We start from the raw sequence: 11331 nt of genomic DNA, 5'->3' as shown, positions 1-11331 counted from the left end.
TGGTGCCCTGTGATCCGGGCGTATTCCTGCCTCATGCCCAGTATTCCTGGGATAAAGTCGGGATCCACTCTGACCCTGAACACAGTAAAGCAGGTGTGTGAGTGAAAGTGAGTGAGTGAAAATAAATATTTAATAAATAATACATTTGGAAGTAATTAAAAAAAAAAAAAACCATGTGTGAATAATATCCCAGGTTTCATCCTCTCTGCTTCTCATCTGTTCTGCTCTCTGTCACTGTGCTTGGAACAGAAATGTTCATTAACACGAGTGTAATTCATCTCCCACCATTAAAGATGCACACTACAGAGCTGTAGCGTTTATCAAACAAACAAACAAACAAACAAACAAACAAATAACCTTTAAAGAGAGAGAGAGAGAGAGAGAGAGAGACGTCTCGGATGATAATGTAATCAGTTTAAATAACACTAGTCTAATACAGTTTGGTAAGAACATTTAATTTTCCTTTGTTCAGTAAAAGCTCAGTGTGATCGCCCTCCCATCTTCTGCCTTTTTGTCTGCTTTTCTGTAGGCACCTCGTCCTTATTCTCATTACACATCTCTTTTTTCCTTTTTTAAGCAACGCCTCCGTCTGCACGCAGGACCAGACGCACCAATCACACGCTGGAGACTGGCGGGTTCGTCCATGTGATTGGCTGATCCCGGTGCCAGTCACAACCCTTTTGACCGTCTGACCAATCAGAAGCCTAGATGCCTAGAATGCCCCCCCTCTCCTTTACCTTCCCTATCGCCCTGAACTTCTCGCTGACGTTGTGGTCACGTGATGTTTTCGCTGGGTCGTAGTGATGTGTAGCCACCATGAGTGAAGGAGAGAAATAAAGCTTGATCATGGCAGCGCGTGATTTCGGTGCTCAGGTGCCGCGCTTTGTGCTGAAGATCCACCGGAACAGCGCGTCCCACAGCGGCGGGGATTATCACCTGAACGAGTGAACCTCATCGTGGAGCTATAATCCTCTCTCTCCCTCTCTCTCTCTCTCCCTCTCTCTCTCTCTCTCTCTCCTCCCCTTCACTCCCTCCCCAAAAAATGGGCCGTGCGTCAGTGTAACGGAGGTAAAGTGACCTTTAATTTCATCGTCCCATGGAAGATCTCCGCGATAACGGCGTTATGTTGACGCTGGAGGCGCAGCCGCGTCGCGCTGTTGCAAAAACGGCGGCGGTCGCGACCAACGGAGAGCCTTCATCATCATCATCCTCCTCCTCATCATCATCCTCCTCATCATCCTCCTCCTCCTGCTGCTGCTCAATCAATAACGGCGGCTCGCGCTTGCCCGTGCACTCGACGGCCTCTGCTCATCATCATCACCATCATCAGCATCACCATCAGCATCAGCAGCAGCATCAGCAGCCCGGCGCCCCTCCGAGGAGACACCCTCCACCTTACCACTTCAGAGTTCATCATCTATTCCCAGAGGAGAACGCTCAGGATCCTGTGGTGAGGAAACACCTCCCCGCGCTCCAGTACAAGGTGCACGACTCTGCCTTCTGCCGCGTCCTCAGCACGGACACCACCGCCGCCGCTCTGGCCGCCGCCGCCGCCGTGTGCTCGGGCAGCGTGGACGCCGATGTGTGGAAGTGCGGCTATCTGAGAAAACAGAAACACGGCCACAAGAGGTTTTTTGTGTTGAGAGGGCCCAGCAACCTCGGGCCCAGTCGCCTGGAGTACTACGACAGCGAGAAGAAATTCCGAAATGCACTTAAAGCTGCTGCTGCCTCCACTGCCGGTGTCGTGTGTCCTCCTAAGAGGGTTATTTACCTGTCCCAGTGTTTCACCGTCAACAAGAGGGCTGACGCTAAGAACAAATACCTCATTGCTCTTTATACTAAAGACGAGTATTTTGCCATGGTGGCCGACAGTGAGCAGGAGCAGGACGACTGGTACCTGGCCCTCACAGAACTGATGACCGAAGGCAAAAAGGGGCAGCTGGACACGGACGAGTTAGACGACGGCTACGGGACCATTTCACCTGGGACCATTTTTAAGGAGGTGTGGCAGGTGAACGTGAAACCCAAAGGTTTGGGGCAGACCAAGAATTTAATGGGGGTGTACCGTCTGTGCCTTTCCGCCAAGACAATTCACCTGGTGAAGTTAAATTCCGAGACCCCTGCTGTGAACCTGCCCTTGATGAACATTCGCCGCTGCGGCCATTCTGAGAGCTTTTTCTTCATCGAGGTGGGACGCTCTTCTTCTATCGGCCCAGGTGAGATCTGGGTGCAGGTGGAAGACTCTGTGGTGGCTCAGAACATGCACGAGACCATTCTCGACACCATGAAGGCTTTGAAGGCCTTTCCGGACTTCAGACCACGGAGCAAAAGCCAGTCCTCCGGGTCCAACCCCATACCCTTTATCACGACGCGCCGCCACTTCGGTAATCTCCCTCCCAGCCAGACAGGGCTCCAGCGTGCCTCCAGAACCGATTCAGTGACGGGCATTCCTCCTACAGGAAAGAGTAAAGGCGTAATAGGACAGCGCTACCGTACCTCCAGCGAAGGCGAGGGCACCTCAGACCGACCTCTCAGCTCGGGTACGGGCAGCTTGTTGCACCTGAACACGCCCTGCCTGAATGTGGGCCGGGAGGAGAGCGGTGGCTGCTGCGCTCATGCCTCACATGGTTCTGCACATCATACTCGCTCTGCCTCCCTCCCCGTATCGCACTTTCTGTCTGCTACCAGTCCCATCAGCGTTTCCAGCAGCAGCGGCCACGGTTCAGCCTCGGACACACACACACGACCCTCCAGCTCCTCCATCTGTGGCTCTCCCAGTGATGGAGGCTTCAACTCCTCGGATGAGTTCTGTCCCAGCCCTTGTGACTTTAGATACTTCCGTGCAAGCAGCAGTACACCTGAACCACACAGCGACACTCCGCCCATTAGGGAGGAGAATCGACTAGCGGACTACATGGCCATGGATTGGTACAAAGACGCACAGGGTGGTGCCAGGACTTTTGAGGAGGAGAGCAGTTACATGGAAAGAACTTTTCTCAAGCTCGCACATTACGCCAAGCCAAAACCTGCTAACAGTTTAGGAGTCATGCACCAGAAAGCGACGCAGACTTCATCTTCATTAGATGAATCGAGCCCTGTGGAGTCAAAACGGCACGCTGTCTGCTCCTGCCTCCTTAAAGCAGGCTATAAATCTTACTCTGAGTTACATCACCCAAACAGGCCTCCCTCACTCAACTCAGACGGTCAGAAGAAACTGCCTAAGGATGACGGCTACATGCCTATGATATACAACGTCGTCCCCTCTCCTCATACAGATTACACCCCTATGCAACCCAGAGCAAACCACCTGGCCACCCTGCACCTTCATCCCTGCTCTTTGCAGCAGGTGGACAGACATGGCTACATGATGATGCTGCCACGAGACAGCCCTTCTCCCGGAATAACCAGTCCCTCCAGCAGAAGCCAAACCGAGTATGACGAGTACATGGACATGTCCCAGATCAGCTCCGCTGAAGGCTACAGGCAGGGTTCCCCTGAAGGCCCCAAGTCTTACGGCTCTTATTTCTCCCTTCCACGCTCTTACAAAACTCCGTGTCGAGAGGATCACAGAAAAACGGAATACGTTCCCGAGTCACCGGTTGAACCTCCGAGCCCTCCCAGTCCAGGAGAGTACATCCACATGGAGTTTGGAGACAGGCCTCCTCATGCAGCGTCCTCTCCATCAGCAGTGGACTCGCCCCCCATGCCAAGTTCCCAGCCTTGCTATCAGCTGTGCTGCTCCTCACCTGACCAAGACTACATAGGCCTAAATATGGACAACCTCCTGAAGAACCGTCCTCCTCGGCACTCCCTCGTAGCCCCGTGGAACCCCCCGAACTACGCACGCCCCTTAGGATGCACCTACGGCCAGGTTCAGAATAACTTTGTCCCTAAGAATGTCCACAGAGAAGCTGAGAGTCCCTCCAGGATGATACAGCACCTCTGTGTCTCTGAAAGGTCACCCAGCCCTCAAACAGAGCCTAAGGTCATTAGGGCAGATCCGCAGGGCCGGAGGAGACACAGCTCAGAGACCTTCTACCCCTGTCCTGGTGGCACTGCGGGTGGATGTACTGCCAGATCTTCTGCCATCGTGAATCTTGCAGAAGGCTGTAGATGGCAGAATTCTGCCTCGTTTGATAGCATGTGGTCTTACACAGAAGATCAAGGATCTCCTGACTCTGTTCTCCTCACTGCTAACTGTGCCACTGGAGGAACGCGCTGCAACGTTTCATCCAGCTACCTCAACTACATCGCTCTGGACCTGAGGGAGGTCCCACGGATCACCCACGATGCCACAGCTCCACACCCAGCCCACGGGACACTCGAAGAGAGCGAGGCCTGTGCTGGTTTGGACTTATCCAAGTCAGGAGGACACACCACTGCCTCGAAAGGTTGGTTGTATTTCTGTCTCCCCTTATGCTACAAGTTAAATGATGACTAAACCAGCAGGTTTTTCACAGTTGCCTTTTGTCTGAGTTTAGAATTGTGGATGGTGGAAACGAACGCTCGGGCAAAGTGCAATACGTAGCACACGATGGACCGCTCTTTTACTGCTCACTTTATTCTGTTTCAGTTCAGTGCCATTGTTTCTTTCTGTGTTTTTTGATTTTGTAAAATGGCTTCTCTTTTCAGTATCTTATTGAGCAGTATTGTTTCAGCCCTGAGTAGTCGTCACTGTCAGTACGCTGAAACACTGAAAACAGAAGGAAAAAAAGTTGAAAAGCTTAAATGCACAGTTACTTTTTGATTTCATTTGGGAAAAAATGGCAGCTATTTGTGGGTTGTTTATTTTTTGCACTGAATATTTCACTTGCTAAATGCCTAAACATTTATTTTTGGCACTCTGCTCACATCTGTGTAGATTTGTGATGTGGGATTGTGACTCCACATTAAAGATAAACTCATGCAGATAGTGTATATTGTCTTTTGCTTCCTATCTCATGGTTTAAGTAAACAGTAATGTTCATTAACGTAAGCATGTGGATGTGTTCGCATGCACCGTCTTTGTGTCCACCAAGTGTCCTTTATTTGTGTCTAATTATTATTGTGTTGGTTATTTTCTCCGATCCTTTGAGCATCACACTTACATTAACATGGAGGTTTGTGTTCAGCTCGTTTAAAGCACAGTGCTTCATTTCATTTCTCATATTGTTTGAGGAATTACACACTCTGCACAAAATACTCATGAATAAATATGAATAAGTTTCTAGTATGATGTCATGCAGTGAAAGTCAGCGCTCTGCTTCTCCTTACTGTTGAGATTATCGAGTATAACTAAATTACAGGAGAGGTTTTTATAGCACATACAGTCCCTCATAGTAATCCTTCTCAGCAGGCTGCTTTAATAATAACATTTTTTAGACAAACAGTATAAGAAATGTTTAAACTACACAGGACACTACATCGATGGGGTGAGGCTGGTGTGATGTTGCCACTCCAGCGTTAATTAATTTCCAATAAGAGCATGTCCTGAACTGCGTTGTTCCTCTTATACCACAGCAATTTGCACAACGATTGCAATCTTTCATTTATTTATAAACATCACTGTTTATAGTTACATTTAACATCCACAAGACAAGTTAGTTCCTGTTCTCACTTGTGTTATAGCAGCCATATGTTTTTAAATGTGTTTATTATTAAGTTTAGATTATGAGCGAGTTGTGACTATAGAAACAATAATGTATTAGATTCAGCATATTAATAAACCTGCGATTAAAACATCAAGATTATAATAATAATAATAATAATACATTTTTATACTGATAAACACATTTATAATGACTTACTTTTTTTTTTTTTTAGATTAAAATATACAAATTTTCTTTATAGATAAATAAATAAAAATATTTAACATTGAAAAAGGAAAAAATACAATTAGAATTTTAAAGATTAAGTACAGAATTTTAACATCGCATCAGCTGCTTATTAACCGCCGTCTGTTCTTTTCCTTTATCTGTATTCTAGCGTTGTCTCATATTTACAGTCTTATTTATCAATCTTTCAGTTATTTGCATGATTTCTCAATGAGTTAAAAATAACTAAACATGATCTCAATGGAATGATTAGTCTCCGTGAGACGAATGTTTTCTCACTCTTAGGATGAAGCGTGTGGATTATGCAGTGTTGGGCGTTAGCGTAGAATTTCTTATCGTAAACGATATATATTTTTAATGTTTGTTGTGAGTCATCAAGCCTCCATCCTGCTTTTGGTCAGTTCCCCCCAAAAAAGAGCTGATTTACTGAAACTGAGAGTCAACCCTAAAGCTTTGGAGTCAATTCCACACACTGAAAATGATTCATACACACACTCACACACACACACACACACACACTCACTCACACACACTCACACACTCTGCAAGCAATATGAATTTAGCATTGTTAGTGAGACAGCCAGGGGATATTTATTTTGTCTTTATTTTTAACTTGTCTGAACAAATCAAGGCTTGAATTGAAGATAAGAAAATAATTACAAAAAAAAAAAAAAAAGGGTGTGGAGCCGGTGAGAAAAGCACAGAGCAGCGACACTTTATATTAGTGTGTGTGTCTCACTGGGTCGAAATAAACACTTCATAATATTCTCAATCTGCTGTGACAGATAAATATCTGATAAATATCATTAATGCTGTATTGCAGTTAGTCACCTGTTATTTAATTAACACTAGTTAAAGAGTTCTGACTTATTCTTAAATCAATAAAAAAAAAAATTTTTTTTTTTAATAATCCAACCAATTATATATATATATATGTACAGTACTGTGCAAAGGTCTTAGGCCCTATTTTTTTTTTTAGTACAAACTTTGTTATAGATGTTTATTTTCTGACTTCTACATTATTGATTCAGAACAAAAACATTTTAGATTCCAAACATTAGTTTTCCAGCACAAACTGAAACGTTACAGAAAAAATGTTTGTATGTCAGTAAAGAAAGCAGCAGATTCCATAAGAGACACTTTTCAGATAAAAACATAATGAAGGCTGCTGGGTTTCGCTGCAGAAATAAGAAGCGAGTCGACAGTCAAAGTCTCCAGAAGAACTGTGGCTGCTTCTGCAAGATGCTCAGTAACACTTCCAGCTCATTTCCTTATAAAACTGCACACACTGCACCTCAGATACTGCTTTATTTATTTAAAGTGAAGGATCGTCACATTAAATACTGACTTTGTTTCATTTATTACTGTTTACTGCTCTTTATAGGATTTTTTTATGTAGAAACATTTAATTTCATTATTTTCGAAGGCGTCTTTACTCTACAGCATTTCTTTACACGTGCCTAAGACTTTTGCATGGAACTGTATGTTTTTATATTCTATATATTCTATAGAGTATTCCCTATCAAAGCAGCACGACTGAAAAGTAAAGACTGATCTGTTGGGGTTTAATGTTATGGCTATATATATATATAGGTGTGTGTGTATGCGTCTTCATTGTCATTGACTTCATTATAGTCATTATTTATCACTGCGGTGTGAAATAACTGCAGGCTAATTTTGTGTTTCGTGTGAAACACAACTCGGTCAGCAGAAGATCTCTGAGGAGGTCAACATCTGAACTTCCCAAAGATACAGTTACAAAAGTGCTACAGAAAACAATTTTATATATATATATATATATATATATATATATATATATATATATATATATATATAAAGTATATATAGTTTTTATATAATTTTTATTTTTCTATTTTATTAATTCTTCACTGTCTGTAAACCAGTTCCTTTAGTGAATGAACTCTGACCCGTGTGTCTCTCGTGCAGAGTGAACACGCCGTACGCTGGGAGGAAATCAGAACTTTGGAAATCCAGTGGACTCCAGAATGCAGAAGAGGAAGCTGCCTCGTCCTCCTCCTCGTCCTCCTCCTCTTCATCAGACCTCCGACTGCAAAGACTGAATAAACTACACAGCCTCTTTTGCTCTGTATCTCCTACATAACTGCCTCAGACCGGTTCCATTTTATTGTTCAGTTAAAACACACTTGTGTTATTGTTTACGTGAGTGACTGCGCTGATCGTGAGTCCAAAATCAGAGCTGTGAACTTCATCCAGGCTTCGAGCACTTACTAATCTCCATAACGTTCTTATTCACAGTCCTTACACAACCTGCTGAATCACTGTAAATACGAGGTGCTTGTGTATCAAATGAGAATTTGTAAAATGTGCCAACTACTTAGTAGTCCCCTACACACACACACACACACACACACACACACACAAATATATATATCTTTGTTTATTTAGATTGATTTGTATTTCTATGAACAGTGTATTTTTTTCTGGGATCCTGCACATCAGTGGTAAAGGGATTCACATTGGCCACACACACACACACACACACACACACACACACACACACACACACACATCACCTTTAAATTGACCCTAGTTGATGTTTTTGCTTCTGCTTAGGACTTGGATACGCTAGCTAAATGTTCCCTGATGCGACATTTCTGATAAATCCTCAGCATTCAGACTTCCACTGATTCCTTTCAGCATTCACTAAAACACTGAAGCACTTCCACAGTTGCTGCAGAAGCAGGTGGATCTCCTGCAGCAGCAGACTGGAGAGATGTTTGGAGATCTCTGACAGCGGAGTGTATTATGGCGTATCCATGCTCTAAGGAGGTTTAGTATAAATGCTCTCGTTCCGCTCCCGGAGTTTGGGAGGACGGAGTGATCTCGGATTCTCAGCCGTGTGAAAATCTCACTTAACACAAACCACAAACTCACGTATAGCACTTTGTAGGTATTAGATAAATAACAATAAGACAGTGTTTCTAAGTCATATAGTCGCTACCTCCAGTCCATATCATTGGAAATCTATTCAATAAATCTGTCTCGCTCTGAGAAAAAGACAAAAGTGTAATCACACAGTAACGGCAGATCTGCAGCGGGTCAGCCTGGAATCCCTTTAGATATAATGTGTGAGCTTACACACACACACACACACACACTTACACACTTACACACAAAGCGTTTCTTTTTGTATTCGAGTCTTCAGTATGGAAGGACACTGAGCCAACATCTTTTCATTCCGTTGTACTTTGTATTTATTTCATATTTGTATTTATTTTATGTGCAAATGCTGCAGATGAGTTGAAGTTTTATACTGTGTTCAGTTTCAGCCCTAAAAATGAGAAAAAACAGAGAAAGATGTTTACTGAATTGTTCCTCTGATCCACACAGGTGCATCTTTACGCAGTCTACACGGTACACGCCGTAGCCTACTGTTCCACACAGCGCTCTGTTCTCCACTTTATTTATCTATTTATCTATTTATTTATTTATTTATTTATTGAATCAGATACGGTGACGTTCACTGTACACGGGACCATTTGTACAGAGCACTGCTGGTGGCTGCAGTTACGTTAACGTAATGCTTACAGAAAGGGAGACGTTCATGTAAATAACAACGTTACTTAAGACCATGTGTTTTCTCACATATTTTTGTCTCTATTTATTTATTAATTAATTAATTAATTTATTTATTTAATGGGGGCACGGTGGCTTAGTGGTTAGCACTGTTGCCTCGCACCTTGGGAGCTCGATCCCGCCTCCTCCCCGTGTGCGTGGAGTTTGCATGTTCTCCCCGTGTTTCAGGGGTTTCCTCTGCATACTCCAGTTTCCTCCCCAGTCCAAAGACATGCGTTGTAGGCTGATTGGCATCTCTAAATTGTCCGTAGTGTGTGAATGGGTGTGTGAGTGTGTGTGGTGTCCCTGCCTTGTGCCTCGAGTCCCTGCGACCCTGTGTAGGGAAAGCGGTACAGAGGATGGATGGATGGATGGATGGATGGATTTTTTAAATGATTTTTTTTCCTAAGGGTTATTCACAGTCCCTTCCTTGCCTGTACCTGAAAGCTTTATAAGAAGAAGTGTTGGCTAGAGGTCGTGGTGGAAAGCTGTGTAGTGAGAAGTGTTTAGCTTTGCAGTAGTAGTCCAGATGATGTTGGGACAAAAGATTTTAAAAAACCACGCTGTATGTCAGTGAGCTTTCCATTTGTTTCTGTGGCGCTCTGGCGGCCATTTTTCTTTCTTTGACTAGCATTTGTGTCATGCTATTGTGTCATGATATTGCGTTGCTTTTAATGTATGTAATATGTGACGTGGGATTGAGGGGGGTGAAAAAATAATAACAGTAGTATACCGTTTCTTGGGAACTTTTCTACACAATAACTGCAGTGATGAGCTGAAAAATAACCACGCTCGTGTTTTTATTTTCTACTTTGAGATCTTTTGAGGATCTAGAATTGGGGAAACTGATATTGTAATCATTGGAATCATGTTATTGGCATTTTTTTTTAATTTACCTTGTTGTTTTAGTTGTTAAGGAAGAGAGCAGCAAGAAAAAAAAAGACCTGAAATGGGCAGAGTGTGTGTTGACATTTATTTTCTCTTGAGTCAGTCAATGCTCACAATCTTCTGCTTAAACAGTTTGTGATTGGGCTGAACCATGCTGGTAGAATCGGATCATTCGAAACACTGTCTTCCTTTGTAAATACTGTAATTTTTTGATATCCCTTTCTCTTGTTGATCATGCTACGCAGCACCCACTTTCCTTGATTTCAGAACGAGGGTGTCTGAGGATTTTTTGTCGGTTCTACATTTTTATATTTTATTTTTGGTGTATATTTAACAAATTGGGTTTTGCTTGTCATAGAGCTATTGCAATAAAAAAAAGTGCCAAGGTATTCCTGACTGGGACTGATGTTTGTGTGTTTTCCTATCAGATGTTTGTGATCTGACATGATGCAACATTGCTCCAAGATGTGTTAAGACCAGAGATTCCCATCTAAACACATCACTGACAAAATAGTCTTTTATTGTGGAGCAGCTTGGTGAGTGCTGCCCTCTGCTGGACACAGTGAAGATCACGCTTCGGGTCTTCAGCAGGTGAGTCTCTGCCCAGCTGAAGCTCCTCACCTGTATCTGCATGTGTTTATGCACTGCATTACTGACACATGATTGGCTGATTGGATAACTGCATGAACGTGCAGGTGTACAGGTGTTCCTAATAAAGTGGTCAGTGAGTGTAAAGCTGTAATAATGTAATGTATGCCAAATGTCCAAACCCAAATCCACAAATTAACCAGCAGCTGCAGTTTAAAAGTAGCTCAGTTCTGCAGGAAAACCTCAGACCTGGCAACCCTGGTGAGGAAACTCAGAGAGCTTTACTCTACTAATGAATATAAATTAAAATGCTTAATTAAAAAGTGTTTAATCTCATTTTAAAATCATTTCATTTCATTTTTGTAACTTCTGGACACTTTTTGTCTCAAATTTTATCTCCACGTGTGAAACGTACTACAGATGCCATCAAGACCTGGAGAAAGGG

The 11331-nt window shown here is 43.4% G+C and overlaps 1 protein-coding gene across 2 annotated transcripts; it reads left to right on the top strand.

The window, feature by feature from the left end:
• The first annotated feature begins 510 nt into the window (after window positions 1-510).
• Window positions 511-11198, top strand: irs4a (insulin receptor substrate 4a). Of its 2 annotated transcripts, none has more exons than XM_026938592.3 (2): window positions 511-4391; window positions 7761-11198. In XM_026938592.3, exons 1-2 carry the CDS (start codon window positions 1097-1099, stop codon window positions 7763-7765), a joined length of 3300 nt encoding a protein of 1099 aa, XP_026794393.3. In that variant the 5' UTR covers window positions 511-1096; the 3' UTR covers window positions 7766-11198. The 2 variants fall into 2 exon arrangements, with proteins under 2 accessions (XP_026794393.3, XP_034167248.2); XM_034311357.2 differs by lacking the exon at window positions 7761-11198 and adding an exon at window positions 4482-4908.
• The last annotated feature ends 133 nt before the right edge of the window (window positions 11199-11331 follow it).

Source organism: Pangasianodon hypophthalmus, chromosome 15, assembly GCF_027358585.1.
Source record: "Pangasianodon hypophthalmus isolate fPanHyp1 chromosome 15, fPanHyp1.pri, whole genome shotgun sequence".
NCBI lineage: Eukaryota > Metazoa > Chordata > Actinopteri > Siluriformes > Pangasiidae > Pangasianodon > Pangasianodon hypophthalmus.
The sequence above is the reverse complement of the archived record's forward strand: the minus strand, read 5'-3'. Positions and strand labels throughout refer to the sequence as shown.